Raw genomic sequence first — 20,679 nt, forward strand, 5'->3', positions numbered from 1 at the left:
TCTTGTTAGAATTTAATGTTATTAAATATTAAATAAATGTTATGTCATAACGTATTCTTTAATTTTATGAGTGTCTGAGAATTTTGTTTCAACCTGTTTTAAGTTTGTAATGCATAAATATTTACAATGTGATAACTATCACTTTTTTTTTATTCATGAAAGAATTAACATAAATTCATGAAAGCCAGAGTTATTATAATGTATTACTGCTGACCAAGGAAATATTCATGCCTACATACACACAGAAAACACGATCTTCTAGTTAAAATTTAATAATAATCATAAAATATGATGGACTGTTCTGATAACTTTAAATTTATGTAGAAATTTGCTTCCTTTATGTGTACAAATTCAATTTGTTTCAAACAAGATAAAAATATTTTTTAGATTAAATATTTACCAAAATAATTTACAAATTATTTCAAAAAGGAGAAGCAAAAACAAAATACAAATTTGATTTTATAATTAGTTAAATAAATAATAAAAACAATGGGATCGGTGTAAAATTTTTAGAATTTATTAATTTTAATATTTATAATTAGTTTTTCTATTTGTAATTGAAAGATCAAAATAGAAATATGACCTAAATAAAGTTAATGCTAATTAATTTGCAAGTTAAATATGTTTTTGTAAAGTAAAACAAAATAAAAAATTTGGTTGCAAAACAGTTTAATATCCCAGATAATATGAAAAAAATAATTTGCATTTTTATTTAAGAAAACTTTTTTTTTGTGATTTATAAAATTTCATGACTTTCTTGATTGTTTTTTTATGTACAACTTTTGACAACTTGATTCAATTTTCACCATGCAAGATTATTTACTGGAAAACTGTTCTTATCCATAAAATTATTATTGCTTTATTTTGTCATATGTTTCACCAGAATTGTTTTCATTTCTGTCTATTTTCGGTTTTTCTACAAATTAAAAACGGTAGAGGAAATGCTGAATTTGTTCTGTTTATCATTAAATAATAATTTTATAATATAAAATTGTAATTAATCGGATAAATCATATGTATTGTTTTGTTCTTTTACTTGAGATTTAGTCATATTTGCTAATTTCTCCCTAATACTGGTAATATTTGTTAGAGTTAATATTTGATTGATAGACTAAGAACTTCATATATGTAAGAAAGCTACAATTTGGCTCATTCCAGAGATATTTAGATGATGTGTATGTGAATAAAGTTCATTCTAAAACTGAAAAAAAAAAAAAGTAAAATATATGAGTAACACAAATGTCATTTGGAATACTTTATAACAGAATTAAATTAAACAAGCATTAATAAAATTCGAAGCTTGAAAAAGAATTGAGCAAAAAATATGTAGTGTTTGAGGGTCTTGTTGCAGCTGTATAAAAGTGGTAAACTTCAGCATATTGCCATAAACGATTACCCTCATGCATCAGATATAATTCCTAGGTTATATAAAGAGCAAGAAATATTTAAATAAAGCTAATAATCCTAATTTTGATTTTAAATTTTGGGCGCACGTTAATGATATATTACATTATATAAGTTCTTGTTACGTCATTCCTGATCTCCACTTAACTTCGAATGTCTCTTTCCCAATTAATTTTTGAAAAAATACCCTGTTTAATATAAAATTCCATCGCTTATCTAATCGTTTCAAATTATTTTATATTATTTATTATATAAAATAATTCGAAAAGTAAATTATTTTCTGCTGAAATGGGAAAATATTCTGGTGTGCGCCTTTTAAATTGCAGAGTATTTTGGTTCTAAATGTAATACGAAACGTTTGAAAGTCATATTTTTCTAATTTCGTATGTTATGAATTCAGTTTATTTTTATCCTCTAATGAATTCTAAATTAAAATAAATTTCCACGGATATTATTTTATAAATAACGATGGTTTTATCCATTATACATAGTCGCAATTATTGGATTTTAATGCACAAAAATAAATAATTCTATATGTTAGGTTTTATGTGGATAACTTTTAAACTTTTTAAAAATTTTGGTTAAAAAATATGAGAAATTTTAATTAAATGTAATTAAATTATTTAAATTTTCTTTTATTTTTTATTAGTTTTTAACTATTGTTTATTATTATAAAAATTTGTTATTAATTGCCTTGTATTTTGATAATGTAAAATCAAATAATCAATTATATAAGAAACGAATATTTTTTAAAGAAATAACTATGTGAATTTTTCAAATATCCTTTATCAAGAAAATTTATTTTTTAAAAAATTAAATATCTATTTATAGGAAAACATTTTGGCAATGTTTCATGTCCATTTTCCTTCTAAATTACATTCCATTCTCAAAAATATTGCTATTTTGAGTAATAAACAATTGATTGTTTTGATGATAAAAAAAAATTATGTATTGTATTCTTAGTAAAAATATATAACGAAAATTCCTAGTATAATTCTAAATTAATTTTAATACCATTTTTATATTGTAAATTAGAATTTTAATAGTAAAAGTCTGTAATAACTTTTGCAATTTAAAAGTTGAAAACTTTTTCATAATTTATTTTATATGTCACGTATAAATTATATATTAAAGTTATATAATATATAATTTAATACAAAGTAAATTACATATATTATCTATATATTTTTAAATATTTTAAAGTCAGTGAGAAAATACATTTTTTTTTTTCTTTTTTTAAAGGTTAAACTGAATAAATCCTATACAATGCTTTTTATATAACAATAATTTCATTTGAATCCTTTTTTAAATACTAGTAAACTAAATTAAAAATACTGTTATTAAGTTAATCCCGTTTAGAAATTGGAATATCATTAAAAGCGGGTGGAGAGAAATGACCATATTTATAATAATTTGTGATAGTACACACGTACAAGATACACTGTTTTATTTATATAGTGCATCGACTTCGAAGGCACGTTAATACGAACAGGAACTTTCACGTCACTTCCAGCAGATTGTGAAAAGAACGGAAGTTGTGATCTGATTGTAATGAAAAAGAAATACAGAAAAAGTATTCTTAAATTATACAGTTGTTCGCTTCAAAAAGTTTTTTCCCTCCCCCATCACATTTGAAAAATTTCGTATAATAATAATTTCATTGTAGTGTTTATTATCTAATTTTAGTAATAATGATTATAAGCTTTTTAAATTGTAGATTATAGTTTATTGACTTATCTTCTGTATCGGAGTTTATTTTGATAAATATATTATCGTATTTTACTGATAACCGTGTTTTGTTTTTCGGACTAGTTTTTGTTGATTTACATTCTCAGATGAATTGTTTGTCTAGAAGTAGGGGGGAAAATAACTACTCCGGGAAGTTTGTTTTCATTCTATTCAGCTTATCTTTACTTTACGGAATTTAAAATGTTGAAGACAAGTAAAAATTCAAGACAATTAGATAAGCAAAAACGTTGAAGACAAGATTGTGATGTTTTCAGCAATTTCTATTAATTGTAATTATACTGTACAGTACATAACTCTCTAAAGCTTAAGTTGCAAGTTTACATATTGTGCTGTTTCATCATGATAGAAAAATTTTAATTAAATTTTCGAATTCGACTCTTCTCATCCGGATTCGAATTCCTAATTTATCATGGGCTGTACGTATATTGGTCGTCATTTTCATTTTTTATCCATACTGGCTGGCCCCTTATGCTGTGCTTTGTGTTAATTAACCGAATAACTGTCTACGTAGAATTTTCACAGTGTTATGAGTTCAAACATTTGTATTTCGTATAATTTTCAGCAAAATTTATAAATGGTTTATATATTAGGATAAATGTGTACGTAAATAAGATTAAGAAGTAGAGATTGTTTCACCTTATAATTACATTTTTCAATGTCAAAATAACGTTGAAAATTGAGGCTTTGAGGAGTAACCATGCTTTTAAGCCCCTATAGAAGGAAAATCCAATGGAGGGGTGTACGCATTAGATTACTGGAATTAAAGAGTAAATTAAGTAATAGTTGTAATCCGTCAAAAGTAGAATAAATTAGCTTTATATTACTTTCTATAGATTGTCCTTATCTTTAATAGAACTTAAGTTACTTCAGTTTTAAGCGTTCGGGTCTAACAGTGGACTTAGAGGTAATAATTGAGAAAAAAATTACGTATATTTAACACTTAATATGTAAAATCTGTATACTGTATGCATAAAGGAGTAAGCATCGATAAATATCACATACAGCCAGTGTTTCATCTAAGACACGTGATCTGTATTCTGTCAATCATACAAGTCTAGCATCGTACTCCAGCAAACCGGAAGTTCCGCTATTATCTGTCTCGATTCGAAGATTTAATCGAGGATTTCGAGTACGTCAGCACATTTTGATTTAAAAGTTTTGTCGTAATCTTCAAATACTTTGATAGTACTGTAGTTATATGTCTATTAAAAATTTTCCTAATTACTTTCATGTTTATAGTGGTTTGAGATGGAAATGATTATTGTTCCGGATGATAAAAATGGCGGCGCATCCGGTTTCCGTACAATACGGTTCTATTTTACCTTCTAAAATTCACTTTTTTGATTTTTTTAAAAACCACTTAAAACATTAATTTTTTAAAAAAATCTGAAATATCAGTCTCGCATAGACAATCAATGCGATTAATTTTACATTATTCTTTCTTTTATAAACATAGATGGCTGTCCATAAATTACGTATCACAGATATGGGTGAGTGATTATACTGATAATCGTTAATGCGTTACAGGGGGGTATTTATAAAACATTACATGATGTTAGAATCTCAGGCAGTGGTGCGTTATAGCTCCATGGATTCCCAGGCAAATTTGAATTAGGGGCTCCGTGTAATGTTGACTTCTCTTCAGTTTCTTTCGGGGAATGTTTTTGGGCGATATTTAAATGTAATATTGGTTTAGAGCCCCTTTCTGGTTTCCCTTTTTGCTCATAGGATAACAGAATGGTTTCGGTAGGATGTCCGAGGAATATGCGTTAAGTAATTCTGTGCATATGTGCGACGCGTTACGGAGAGTGGGTTGGTAGTTGAAAGGTATAAAAATAGCGTTACGTAATTTACGGACGATCCCGTATACAGATTCCTGAGAATACAAACTATATCATGTATATATTAGCGGTGTGATTGCGCCAAGCGCCTACTAGTGTAACATAAGTAGTTACGTTGATTCGATTAAATAAGTGTAATGTGTGTTACATAATAAACCACACGCTTAAAATATGGCTTTGAAAGAAAGTATTTTTTTAAGATTGCTATTCGTTAATAAATAAGCCATCATTATAGTAGCAAGATTGAATTTATTAGGACACGGTTTTTTTATTGTGATAAAAATCGAGAAGTGATGATAAGATATACTGATAAAGTTAAATTGTTATCATCGTGTTTTTTTTTTTATAACTTTCGATTTTAGGCACTTCCTCGTTCAAATTAAGGATGTGAAAATGTAAGACGGATTCAGTAAAAGGACTTAGTGTAAATTTTTCGGAAATTTAAAGGCAAAACATGTTTGCAAAAATGCGTGAAATCGGATCCTTAACTGTTTTTTTTTATTACGTGAAATGATGAAATTAATATTTGTTCTAAATTATATGCAAATGTTTGTTCGAAGTGACGAAATAACTGGTGCATAAAAGTGGTAAGCAAGCGAGCCAATGACATGATTCGTTTCATATGAAACGAACTGTGTCATTGGCTCGCTTGCTTAGTTGTTTCACCTAACCTCGCTCAACATTACGTAAAGTTTAATTTTTTTTTGTTTTAATTCTTTATTAATTAAGTTGTTTGTACAAATAAACAACTTTTTTTGTAAAAAAAAACATGCCTTTATTTGATTTTTATCGTTGGTGGTAACTCATGATGGTCTATTTCACTGCTGTTTTGTAAAATCTTCTAGTTATTATTGATATTTTGATATTATAAAATTCGATTGAGCGTCATATTTGGCACAAATTCATTCATTTTGTATCACGAATCAATTAATTTTGTACTCTAAAATGTTTTTAATAGCGATAAATCTACAAGATTTTCAATGAAAGACGTAGAGATTGAATCTTTTATGAAATTTTATTTATTAGAAACGAATAAAATTGATTTTATGTATGCAAAGAATGAAAACTTAATCATGTTTATATTTTATTATTTTAATAATACAATTACATAAAAGAGATTAGGAAGTATTATTCTTCATTGGAAAATATTGATGAATGATTCAAATCAGTTCTTCACTGGATATATTTTTATACAGAGGTTTAAATTCAAAATTTGTTCATAATTTATAATAAATTAATATACTGTATTTGTGATATGAACGTCTTGAATTCTACAGTTTTTATAGGAATTCAGATTCATAATTGGAATGTATTTATGTATTAACAGATGATATGAAAGCTTATAATGATCGTCCAGGCGGCCTTAGCCTAATTTCGTGGGTCAAACAGTTAAGATTTTAGATGAAGAATATAAGGACCGTTAAGAGATAAGGCGAAAATGTGAATTTACAAAGTAGTTTAGCAGGTCTGCACAACTTGCAGTGTGTGAAGTTATTTCGTTTTTCCCTATATCGTGTTAGCATTAATTACAAACGTGCACTTCTATGCCTGGCAACAAACAAAACAAAAGGAAGTGTATTTTTTCGAATATTCAATTTTGCTAAAACTCTACATTAAAATATGTATTAGGAACTTAACATGTTCACGTTTTTAATACATTGATTCCAATCTAAAAATTTAAAGCGTGCCAACATTTGGAAGCTGTTTTAATGCTTGTTATTTAAAGTTTATCTGTTTTGGGTCCCACTTCAGTGTTAAGCGTGCTCAAAATATTAATATTTTATCAAATCATCGATTAGTTTTTAGTATAATACAATGAATATGACTGACTACTTGAGAATGGGAGAGAAATGAAAGAAGTTAGTGCTTTTCTTTTTAATCAGTTTGGCTTCTTTCTCGAATTTTGTGGCACTTATTTTTGGGGTGCCAATTTTTACTTTACCTGCTGTTAAATAACTTATAACAGAGGGAAAGTATGGCAATCGATCAAAAAATGACCCCCAGATTTTTACATTTTTTGGACTCGGGACTTTGAAACGTCGAGAAATGCAAAAAAAAATTAAGGGTTTTTCTGTGTGTATGGATGTTAGTATGTGGAGCACGATTTTGTTCACTCTGTTTGAAGCTTAATAACTCTCGTGCCCTTTGTCGAAAATTTCTAAAATTTTGCAGGGAGGTTTGTTTATTAGGGGGATTGATGCTATTAAATTTCGGTGATTAAAGGTCGAGGGAGTGGGGAGATAAAAGGGGTCATGTGTATCTCCAGTAGGGTCGGACTTAATGACGAGTTTACTCGTTATTAGCATTTACAATTTTTGTTATAAAACTCATCCCTATCCTCAAAATTAAGCTTTTTTCCATTTTATAATAGTTAAAAATATAAAAAGTCTTTAATGAAATATAACAGATGGCTCCATCAAATGTTGCCGGGAAAGTTAAGCAACTCGTTGCTGGATTTTTTTTGTTTTCTAAATAACTAAATTTCTAATTCAATTTTTGTATATTAAACGCAGAAAAAATTTGAATTGGTTCAAAAGATTTAAACTTGTGTCATCAGTTATGCATAAAACAAGTTTTGAATTAATATTGCTAAGAAATGGCTCTATTTTTACCTTCAGCATCAAAAATGGTAACGTTGATAGCTCGTCCGATGCATGGCTGCGAAATCTGCATTTACTAACGTATTGTCATTTACAAATAATAATTGCCTCACTTTTGTTATGGTGACAGGTGATTGCAAATAATAATTGTTTTGGGTCATTTCATCTAACGTTTCTTTTCATACTTCGTCGGATAATGGCAGGAAGTGCGATGTACGGTGTTAGAAAACAGAAAACTGCGTTATTCTTGCTGTTTAAGATAAAAATAGACGATAATTTCGCTACAGTTTACTCCAAATTTGAAACGACTGTCGTTTCAAGTATATCTGGCTCCGTTTAGCAAAGATTTTTTTCTTCTCTTCAGCTGTTATAAAGCTAAATGGTTATTTCTTCCTTAATTTATGACACTATCATCGGATGTGGTCATCATTGAATTCAGTTTATTAATAAATACATAAATAGTAACAGCAGTGAAAAATTCCTTTATATTATTTATGTATATAAGAAGAAAGTTTGTTTTTAATGCATTCGAAGACAATACCATTAAATGCATCCAAACTTTTCAGAACTGCTCTAATACATAATGCCACGATTTCATTGCCTGGTACAGTACATAAACTACTGTTGTAGACGGAAAAATTCTCCTCCCGGACATAAAGTAGTTGACCTTCTTGATAAGAGGATGAACTTTGAAATTTTTTCTTTATTAACTGATTTGCATATATTTACAAATTAAAAACACACACAATGTATACAGATTCAAGATACATCTGTTCGTCTTTAATTTCTGTAGTAAAGTCCATCCTTTTATTTAATTTTTAAACGTCTTTTATAAAATTATCACAGCCGAATATTTTTATCATAATCGATTTAAATTACGCAATATTTAATAGGAAAAAAAAAGTAGTCAGACGTCATACACACAATTTCCTGTAGTACAGTATCTAGTTATAAACATACCTCACGCGTGTTAGGCAAAGATTACTAATGTCTCGACAAACGATGAGTCAGTAAATAACTGACGTCATGAAGGTTAAAGTTATAGAAAATAGACATGGAAATTTTTCATAAAACCACAGGAAACTAACTGGCCAGGAAACGTAGCTATAACATAGGAAATAATTTAAAATTTTGATTATGTATTTGGGTGTTTGTTTTTCTTCTTCTTTTTTTTTCATCCAGCTTTTACATAGCAGTCACACTAGTTAATGTTTAATTCATTATAATAAAAGTTTAATTTATTCGTGACGTATTAAAATTTATAACGTTTTCAATGGAATGATTTTATTAAAAATTCTGGTATCTGATGTGATGTGTTTATCTATTTGTGACACGAATTTCTAACTGTTGAGGAAACAGGAAATAACCGATATAGTAGCCTCAGGCTATCGCACGATTGGAAGATTAAAGTTGAAAGGTTTCTGGTTTGTTTAATGGATACGTTAATTTATTTCGAATAAAAATTCGTTTAACCGCGATTCACATGTTAATATTTCGATGTTTCGGGTTAAATTATTCCCATTACGGAATGAGAGACATGACGTTTCCTTTCTGGGAATTCGCCGAAAATAAATTGAGTTTATTTCTGGAATCGGCGTATATGTTTTAATAAATACATTTTCTGCTTATTTTAAAATTACGTAAATTTTAATGATGATCTTCGTTATGAATTTCTAATATTGCTGCAAGAAATTTATTAAAAATTCGTGGGTAATTTTGCTCCATGAATCATCATTTGCACACTACCTAAACAAAATGTTTTCTTTCTTTTCCTATGATTCATCGGATCGACTGCTGTTTTATATTTATAGCATCTAAGTTCATTAAAAGGGGAGGGAAAAAACTCAAAGTTTATATACACTCTCTCACCATTTCTTAACAGTTTATCTTCAGTTAGAAATTCCACGAATGGAGAACATTAAACTGCAAGTAAATAAAGATAAAAATAAGTGAAAACAGAAAATAAAATCCTTTAAATAATTCTCTTAAAGTACAGCAATTTTATGAGGCATTACCTTGTTTAAAACATAAAGGATTGGCTTGCCCAACAGATTTAACGTTATTATAAATTATATACTTGCTAGTTTAGTTTTCTTTCTGTAAGGAAAATAAATGTATTGTAAAAAACGAACCAAGTCATTTATTAAATAAATTAAATGACTATATCGGTTCTACCCCCCTTTTTTTAGTTTTATTGAAGCATCAACTTGTAGAACAATCTGTTGGTGCCAGTCTGCACACTGACATCGACCTGCGACAGCTGTTGATGAAATTTGACATCAGTTAATGATGAAAAATTATAGATATATTTTAATACTTTTCCTATTAGATAATTAAGATATGCAAGTTTTGAAATAAACTACCCACGTGAATAAATTTGGGGATTTTTTTTTTTTAAGTATAATTTTAAAAGCTGTAATTAGTTGCAGAATGTAAAGGTGTATAAGATGTGTATTAATATATATTCTTTAAAATATTTGATATGTTTTACATTAAAATTTGTAAGGGATTCCCTAGAAAATAGCAATTAAATGTTATCTTTGTTTTTCTTTTCCATTGATTCTTAATTAACTTTATGTTTAACTTTTTATACTTATCTTTTATTTAGTTTACAAATCATTTTGTTGTAAATACAATTATCTGGAATTACATTTTAAACATGTGTAACTTATTAAGTTAGAATGGAATTTATATTTTAAAACTGTTGTGAATTTTAATAATTTAAATTCCTATTTTTGTCCAACCAGATTTGAATGAAACTGGGTGTGCAGTAATGACAAACTATTTCAGTCTCACTTTATAGCTTCGTGGGGTCCAGGAAAATTTCAATTAAGGGGCCCCACGTATAGTATTGACTTCAGACATTTCTCTTTGGGGGAATTTTTGGAGGAATCCCTCAGTATCCTCGTTTGTTTAATGCAATCTCTGTTTAAAAGATATTTTCCCGTGATACATATAGCATGCTTGTTTTCTTTGTTAGAAAAAATTTACACTTGCATAAAAATGATTGAAAATACTCTCTTTATAATTTAAAATGTAAAAACCCTTACAATTACTAACAAACTGGATGTTATGAATGAATTTCTATTAATAATTCCAAAATAAATTATATTCTCAATTATATGATTTTGCAGTTTTGTAGTTCTTGCAGTGTCTTAATGGCAGTGCGACCCAGGCACTACAATATGGGAAAATACATGAACCTTCTCTGGAAACTTGTGGATACTTAATGACTTACTGAATATAAATTTAGTGGAGTGGCAAATTCAGTATACAGTAATACCTCGACTTACGTGAACCCGGAGTTGTGCGATTTTCAAATCTCGTCGATACCTCTTTTGTTTGAACGCCAGGCAACTCTTGATTACTCATTCCCCCACACTGTTGTTCGGCTTCTTGTTCGGACGTGTTGCGCGTAATCGACTTATAGCTACAATTTGTTTTGTGTTATTTATTTCTGTGTTTGTTATATCTACGGAGATTTGAGAGGCTCTACTATGTCATCCAAACGAAGTAAAACTAATTGTTCTGCATCAAACAAGAAAAGAAAAACTTTATCTTTGGAATGTAAAGTTAACATTATTAAAGACTTGGATACAAAAATGAAAATTTGTGAATTGGCAAAGAAGTTTGATCTACCAGAATCGACGGTCAGAACAATTATAAAAGGTAAAGAAAAATTCTCTAAGCTGTAAAAAATGCTCAATCTTCAAATTCAAGCATCATTCGTAAACGTTATGGTATTATCCCTGAGATGGAAACAATGTTAAAATTATAGTGTGATAATCAAGTAAATGTGAAAAATTGTATAATAATATAATTTGTTATACATATGCATTATCTAAGATTTTATTAAACATTTTTTTAAATTATTGTTTTCTTTAGTCTCCGGCCCCAATTAAAAATTATTTGCATGTATTTATATGCGAAATTATACCCTGACTTACGCAAATTCAACTTACATGGTTATCACTCAGTCCCACCTATCACGTAAGTTCGGGGTATTACTGTATTGCTTACCTAAATGATGGACTTTTTGTGATTATGTAAACAAAAATTAGACAACAATGCCACTAAATTGAACTTAAATAATCTTTGTTTGACTTCAGGGTTTAATCTTTATTACATTCAAATTATAATTTATATACAGTCTCTTCTTGATTTACGATGTGGTTATGTTTAAAAAAAAAATACATCATAAGTAAAAAATATCACAAGTTGAAAATAAAAATAAATAGATTAAATAAAATAGGATATCCTAAGTTTTTCATTGAAAGTAATAGCCTTCCTCTTCTCACCAGTAGCAGGAGACACAGCGGGGCATTTTGCAGACATAGTGGGTGTAGTGTAAAACAAAAAGATACAATATGGTACATATAAAAAAAATCTCAAGAAAGATCATTAATGCATGGGTGGAGCAGCTTAAATTCAAATTCTAACTGCTCTCCTGTGCTTCCACTTCACTCACCTTGGCCATTGTATATGTGAAATATTGTATATTGAAACATCATAAGTTGAGGAGCGTCTGTATTGCAAAAGAAATCTTCAATTATAGAAGTATTAAATACAAATTTGCCAATGATGCAATATGCCTTTTTTGTAATATTATGTAAGCCTTCAAAGAGCTTAATAAACTGTTGAATTAGATTCCTGAAAGAAAGAATATTGTTTCCTTAATTTCTTATTAAGGAAAACAACTTACATTTGTGTAATGACCAAAGTTTAGATTCTAATTTTATAAATGAAATTTAATTAAATTAGTTTTATCAAATTTTTATACTTTTAATATACAGTAATATAAAAATATCTGACTTTGGTAAGTAAAAAAGATAGGAATAAATCTTTTTAACTTTTTTTTTTAATAGATTTAATAAATTTAGTTATTAATGAATTAAATTTTATTTCAGAAATGGAGGCAGAGATGGTTTGTGTTGAGACACTCTGGTCAATTACCTGGTCAGTTTGTATTGGAGTATTACACAGATGATAGTCGTAAAAAATTAAAAGGCAAGATTGATTTAGATCAATGTGAACAGGTAAATTTTCTTTACTTCTTCCAATTAAAATTCTTTTTAAAGTTAAAATTTTAAAAATAATGTAGCTTTAATGTCATTAGTCTTTGTTTTAATGTTCCAATTAGCATTTTGTTTAGTATTATATTAAATGAGGCCATCAAGAAAATGAATTTGTATTTTTTATGTGAAGTTATCATTCTGATATTTAATTAGTTTAAAAAAAGTTGGGATAAAAATTCATAAATTCTTAATAACAAGAATACATTCTATAATTTCAAAGTTTTAATAGCTGCTTAATATGACTTCTAGGAAAGCTAAATATCAATATTTATTAATTAATTAATATAATGAATCACTGCTAGCTCTGGCCATATTCGTGCAAGGATTTTTAGTGTATTTCAAAGTTTTTAATTACAAAATTTGAGATACACTAAAAGTTTTTTAATTAGCACATAAATGTTAATAAATGAATATTATATGTACAGTTGCCAGTTTTACACTAAAAAAATTGTTGCTTGAAAAAATAAAAAGTTATAATCTTAATGTGTTATTAATTTGCAGAGAATTTGGCACTCTTATGATCACATCTAGAGTCATTCCTATAATAAGTATGTACAAGACTGCAGGTTTGAAAGTATAATAGGAAAAAAAATTAAGAGCTGTTTTCTGTAAAATCGGATGTTATACAAAGTTCTAAAAATAAAACTAGGAAAAAAAAATGATGAAAGAAGGCTGTCTGCTGTTTGGAAAGTGTTTTGATCATTTTCGGCATTCTTTCATTTGGAAAAATTAGAATTTTGATAATCTGGAATTATTTGATGGTAATCTGACATGCTATTATTCTGAATCAAATTTGTTTGGACACGTGGGGTCTTAAAAAACCAGACAGTGTTTATTAATATTCTAATAGTTCTTTACTCGGTCTTAACATATTATAATCATGCACTATATCTTCAGACTGATTAAATAGCATATTTAAATAAATTGGAACTAGTGGAGTTTACTTGTACAAGTACAGTGGTGTTTGCAATATTCAGATTGCATATAACTTATTACATTTTTCAAAAATAAAAAATATTTGGTATCCAGCAATATTCTGGCTCTACAGGTGCTGGTCTAATAAACTTCTATAGTAAGAAACTATATTTACTTTTAATTATTAAAAAATTATATCTAAACAAAATTAAATGATCAATGTGACAGTTTTTTTAATGTAGTGTATATATTGTAATGTTTAAAGACATTAATACAAATATCCCAGAGCATTTACCCAACATCATACTATATAAACGGTATATCGACGATATTCTTATCTTATGGAAGGTAAAGCCAGACATATCAGCATATGTCGGTCAATCCATAGGGGTTGTCATTCAACGACAACCCCTATGGATTGACCCTCGAGATAGACCAGGCTCATGATTCTGAGGCCCATTTCCTTGACATCAATATCAAGTTCGAGCAAACTACAATCCACACGGAAGTATACTGTAAACCAGGGTTGAAACATCTGTACATACCAGTAAGGTCATGTGACCCTTCCCATTATAAGATGGCAGCCTTTAATGTGTTAATACAAATAAAACGAATATATCAATTTTTTTTATTTTTATAAAATACTTAGCTTAAAATTGCCACAAATGTTTTTCCATCACAAAAAAAAATCAAGAATTAAAGTTTTGTTATGAGTAATCTAAGTTGGGAACAATGGGTGAAGCCTGTGGGTTAGAAAATGAAATGTGGGGTCCGTATGATGTCTAGGGGGAAAAATAGCAGTATTGGGAATGTATGAATTGTCAAAATTTTTGAAAAAATGGGCAAAGAGAGAGAGGGGCAAAGCTTTTTTTATTACTATATTGAGAGTATTTTTATTTGTAATTTATAGTGTGTATAATTTTCAGAATAATAGAATAAATATTTAATCTGTTTTGCACTTGGAAAAATTACAAGTTTTAATGACAAGCAATGTTTTGATAAAATTAACCATAAAATAATTCCTTGAATAAGTTCAAAATAGAGAAAAATGCATTTTATTTTTGCAATATCTTACAGTTAATTTCATTAAAGCAGTGTTTTTCAATCTTTTATCTCACAGCACTTTTGAACCTATAACTAAATTTCCACGGAAAAAATCATGTGATTTAAAGTTGTGTTTGTAAACATTCTATCACCATATTACTTGCCATTTAACCTGATTCTTTTTGTCCATATTTTTTGTAAATTAAATAAAACAGTATTATTGTTCCTTAAAATATCAGCAGGTTACAACAATAGTTATTTAAATAATTACAAAGTTTAATTTACATAAGAAAAGCAATTAACATTGTCTTAATTTGCATTTAAAAGTGGCATGATAATTGCCGTTAGAAACCTGCTCAATGTCCTGCCATTTCTAAATTAAAATAATTTGAACTAAATATGGACAATTATAGATACATTTTTGATTTAATGAAAATTTCCATTTAAATGAAACTACCCAGTGTTATGCACATATAATTTTGCTTATGAATATATATTTTTTACTATATTATGTATACATTTATTTATTATAACAATGAAAAACTAGTATAATCAATTTAAAGAGGTTTTAATTTTGGCATGTACAGTTATTGTTCTTTGGGCTTATTTGGATGCTAAAATTTTAATAGAAGTCTCTTCCATTAGCAGATAGAAGAAACAGAGAGTTTAGAATTTGATGAATAGATATGTTATCATTATATTAAACTAGCAGACCCCGCCACGCGTTGTTGTGGCTCAAGATGTATCTATTATAAATGTATAACACTTCCCCCGTGTGGGGGGAAATTTTTAGAAAAATTTCTTCTTAGTGTACATTCTCTCGGCGTACCCTATTAAAACGCAATCAAAAACGCAAAAAACCGCATCTAAAATAGTAGAAATAGAAGCAGAGTTCTTTATGGTAAGCCTTAATCCTGTTCATCTCCCCCCAGTGGGGGGAATTTCGACATGTATATTATATAAAAATACGTGCGTATTCGAATTGTGTGAAAATTTCAAAGGAATTGGTAGGAACAAACGAACATTACATTTTTATTTATATAGATAGATAGAAGATGATCTGCTTTAGTTCATCCCAAGGACTATATACTACAAGTAGTTTAAAGTCCTTGAGTTCATCCTCACAGAAAAGCAAACTTAGGGCGTCATACTCGTAGCGCCATCTGTTGGACATAAAAGCCTTAACCCTAGACAAAAATCCATTGTAGTTTTATTTAATTAATAAAAAATCTGCAGGTTTGATTAGTGGTAAACATTCCGGGGGTCATAAAGATGCTACAGTTAAAATTTGGTAACGATTGGTTCAGTAGTTTTCACGGTTAGTGGTCACAAATGAAAAATACGTTGTCTCTTTATATAGTAGTATAGATTAATATGATAAAATAATTATTGACAAACTTATTTACTTAAATTTTAGTTCTACTTGTCTATTGGGGTTCATAAAAATATAAATTTAATTATAAATAAATAGTAATAAGATTATTTTTTTTAATTATTGTGAAGAATTTAAATTTATTAAATTAATTTGAAATAATACAATAAATATTAATTCAGTATTTATTTTTAATTTTTCACAAAATTAATTTTATTACTGTATTTATTTTCATTAGTTTATCAGTTTAAAAAACAATAAAAGTATGTTCCTTGTTAATCTGAAACTTGTAGCTTTAAATTTTGAAATGCATTACTTTTTAGAAAAATTTTAATTAAAATAAATTAACATTGAAATATTAATATTTTGTCAAAAATTTGTCATTTTTTAAAACATTAAATATAATGCTGAAAATTGAAAATTATATCATAGGCTTTTTAATCTATGGAAAAGTGATTTGATTTTTAAATTAATAATTTTAAAACTTAGTTGACATTACTTTTTATTTTATTAAGTTTATAATATCAATATGTTTTTTAGCATTTAAATGAAAATTTATATGTAAATCAATTTGTTTATATTTTTGTTATCACGTAACCACTGTAGACAGAAGTGTTCAAGCATTTATTTGCCAAAAATCAATAATTACTTGTATTTGATTGACTCTTGTGTTCATTTTAATCCTTAGGAATGAGCCTAAGATTGTTTGAGACAATCTTACATCATACAGTAACGTATCATATACAGGCTTTTATTAACTCTAGAGGAATCTCTAGATGTCTAGAATCAATAAAAGCCTGTATATCTTATCCATATTTTGTGTTACTGTACAGTACATTGCATTCTCTCAAGCAATCTTATGCTCACTCAAGAATAAGAGAATAATTATTTGTTCTATTCTAACAACTGCAGCAACCCTTCTAAGTATACTATCTACTAAATACTAGTAGATCTATGCAGAAATATTACTTAATTTCTCTAGCAAAGTGTCTGTTAGATTTGTAATAGAGGAAGCTCTTACTGGGTGAGATTGGATGTGCCTGTCTAGCTTGTTCCAAATCTCATTCAGCAAGACCTTATTCTGTGACAGCTCTGACAAGAACTTTACTGGAAAAATGGAGGAATATTCCTAAACAGATAAACTGGAATTTAGTGGAAAACATGTCTAAATGTGTTAATTACTGATTTTTGAAAATAAATTATATTGTGTAATCTAGAACTAGATGTCTGAATACTTTTGTTTATTTAGTATAGTTTATTATTCATAATAAAAAGTTCATAATGTATAAAATAGAAAAACTTTGAGTTATTTAAATTTTATATTTACTTATAGAATTCTTGATTTTATTATTTTCTTTTTTTAGGTTGATGCTGGTTTATCATTTGAAAGCAGAAAATCGAACTATCAATATATGTTTGATATTAGGACTCCAAAACGTGTTTATTATTTAGTTGCAGAAACTGAATCATCTATGAATAAATGGGTTGACTGCATTTGTTCAGTTTGTGGATTAAAAATACATTTAGATGATGGTATTAATCTTACTTTATAGTTATTATTTCACTTGTTCAGATTTATATTGATATAAATAGAAAACACAAATCTACACATTAATCATCAAATGTTTATTTATTGATAATTAAAAAAATGATACTATTAAGAACCTCTGATATAGAATATGAATACATATGGAAGAAATACAATACAAATATTAAGACACATAATTACATTATAAGAACTATATCTGATTAATGTTGTAAAATTACTTGAATTGTGAATTTATATGGTTGATGTTTCCTATTTATATTTTTTATGCAATACTCTCTCCATTATATAAATTTTTACTCTGAACTTTCAATGAGAACTGATGGTACAAAGAAAATTTAGTGAACAAGTTTATACATCAGTTATTCATAATTTAACTTTCTATGTAATTTCTAATTTCATAATTTAACTTTCTATGTAATGTAAACATAGTAGAACAACAGCTCCCAATCTACTGAAATCTAAAGACTTTCGAAAATAAAAAATTCTGCAGAATCCTTGTATGTTTAAATCCTGTAATGTCAAGAGTCATGGCAGTGACTCTGTGCCAAGTAAAACATCACTGACAGACTATACATATTTATAGGAATCAGTGTTGCTGATTTTCGGTGGTTGATTTTCCCTTCCCAAACACTTAAAGAAATTCTGATTATCTCATTCAAAACATAATTGTTTTCTTAGGTAGTGTACAAAGTTTCAGATTTTTCTATAAAACAATTTTTGCACTTTTCAGATTTGTATTTCTGGAATGAAAGTTTATGAATCGATGTCTGGTGGCCTGCTCACTCACAGAATCTTTGCCAAAAGTTTTATTGGTATTTCGGGTTACTTTGGATGCATTATGTCCCATCTTATACTCAAGAAAGAAAATTATTGAATTGTTTTTTATCCATGCCATAAGAAAAAGTACTCTTAAACATGTGGAACTCACAATATAAATGAAACTACATTTTTAAATTCACATATTACGTTTCTGCTCTTTCAATTGCAAACATACAGCACTGTTCACATGGATAAAAGTTGAACTATAAGGCCGAAAAGTTTGAATTTTAAAAACAACCATTTCATTTGCAATGACCCAATATTTATACATTAAATAAAAATATATTTGATTTTAATAAATGATGTATTGAATTTAAGTAAAACAATTAATTAATTATTACATCACAGTTATAAATAATGAATACTTATTAACTGTTGCATAGTTTTAATTTTTAAGTTATTTTAATTAAATAAAGTATAATTTTATTTTTGTCCAGATTACATGCCTCCTCAGACTACAACTAGCTCTCAAACAGTATCAACTAATTCAGTGACACCTGCTCAATCAACATCAAATCTGGAACTTTCTAGATCTGGATCAAATCCATATATACCAATTAGTGAATGCATTAGTGGAAAACCTATAACAAATGGATTTAATTGTGAAAGTTGTAATGAAAGTCTTCCAGAAGCACCACCGCCGCCGCCCCCGCCTAAGATGAATAGCGAAGAAAGAAGAGAATCATCTGAATTTTATGATTATCCTAAACCTTTAAATTTTATAAATGATAGAAATAGGACATCTCCAGAACTGAATGTTGAAGAATTTTATAAAATTCCTCAGTCATTAAAAAATACCGAAAAATCTTTCATCCAAACTGATAGTTTTGTATATAATTTACCTCCACTACCTCCTAAAGTTAATTGGGATACATATCCACAAGATTCATATCAAAAGAAAAATAAATCAGATTTGGATTTTGATACTTGTTCAAGATCTACAACTCCAGAAGATAACATACATGAAAAATTTACATCAGAAGTAACAAGTCAGTTAGAACAAATAAATTTGAACAGTAATAATAATGGAAACCTGCAAGCTGTGATATCTCAAGATAGTAATGATGTATCTGAAAATGTAGATCAAGTCTGTATTAACAAAGATACATTAGATAAACCACCACCAAGACCACCTAAACCTCAACATCTTGGAAGAAAGTATGAAAATGTTACTATTAATTCTCTCAGTGAAAATAATAATCCAGTTTATGATACTCCATTGTCAGCTAAGGGAGTGCAATTAAGTAAAAATTTGCCAGCACAAGTGTTTGCTTTTCTAAAAGATGATACCGATTTAGAAAGTATATCACCATCGACAAAAGTCCCAGTTGCTTTTCCAAAATCAAAGGATGTTGCATTAGATGATATTTATGATTTTCCAAAGTTTAGGAGTGAAGATAATATTAATATGCCAGTTCCACCTCCCATAAATGCAAAAGGATCTCAAAGAAGGCGGCGGCATGCCTACACAAATGCACCTCCTGGTTTATTTAATAATAAGGAAACAATATTTAATTATGAATTTGTTAAACCTTCTTTATGTAGTGATGGATATTTAAGTATGGATTCACAAAAAAGTGAAATTTATACTGACATGTCTGGTGAATTACAGTTATCACCTTCAGCAATGGGAACTTATGCAAACATTCCTACAAGTCCTAGTGCATCTTTAGGTTCAGTTGGTGATATTCCTCCAGCAGTCAACAGAGAATTAAAACCAAAGAGAAAAGTTTCTGATGCAGAGAGTATGTATTGCTTAAAATATTTTTAGTTATATAATTTATGAATAAAAATAATTGGTAACCTTATTTCATTTGTTTGAAATTATTGTTACTAATAATATATATATATATATGTTATGTTACAGTATATTTGTGCTAATGTGGCCTCAATTATTCGATTCTCCATGGTATGATTGCCTGTGCATTTCCATGGAAATGTTTGTTACGTCATACGTCCTATTTTCTCATTTACTGTAAATAGTCCTGTGTACAGTATAGCATGTTAGAATACTGTATTATTTGTCCACCTTCCCCGAAAAGAATTATCACCAAAGGGTGATGAGTCGTCTCTCTCTCTGCCTTTAGGCCTATACACTCAGGAATCTGATACCTCTCTTGCAAAGAATGGCCTGATTAGCAAGAGTGTACTGTATAAAAAAAGCATGATTACATTCATATTACATGAATGTATATCAGCAATTCTAAGATTAATAATTTTAAAGAAAAATTTTATCTTAGATTCACATAGACATAATATAATAATCAATCAGTAAAAAATTATAAATATTCAAGATATTCTATTGTCTGTT

At 28.1% G+C, this 20,679-nt stretch overlaps 1 protein-coding gene across 1 annotated transcript in view; it reads left to right on the plus strand.

Annotated features, from left to right (window-relative positions):
• The window catches only part of LOC111613510 (GRB2-associated-binding protein 1-like), a 45,099-nt gene that overhangs the window by 13,022 nt on the left and 11,398 nt on the right, over window positions 1-20,679 (plus strand). The window contains exons 2-4 of the mRNA XM_023354858.1: window positions 12,502-12,630; window positions 17,365-17,533; window positions 18,806-20,113. Coding sequence (XP_023210626.1) covers window positions 12,502-12,630; window positions 17,365-17,533; window positions 18,806-20,113 — 1,606 coding nt within the window. The remainder of the gene's footprint in view (window positions 1-12,501; window positions 12,631-17,364; window positions 17,534-18,805; window positions 20,114-20,679) is intronic.

The sequence above is a fragment of the Centruroides sculpturatus genome, unplaced genomic scaffold (genome assembly GCF_000671375.1).
Source record: "Centruroides sculpturatus isolate CEXI.00-Female unplaced genomic scaffold, Cexi_2.0 scaffold1766, whole genome shotgun sequence".
Classification (NCBI taxonomy): Eukaryota; Metazoa; Arthropoda; class Arachnida; order Scorpiones; family Buthidae; genus Centruroides; species Centruroides sculpturatus.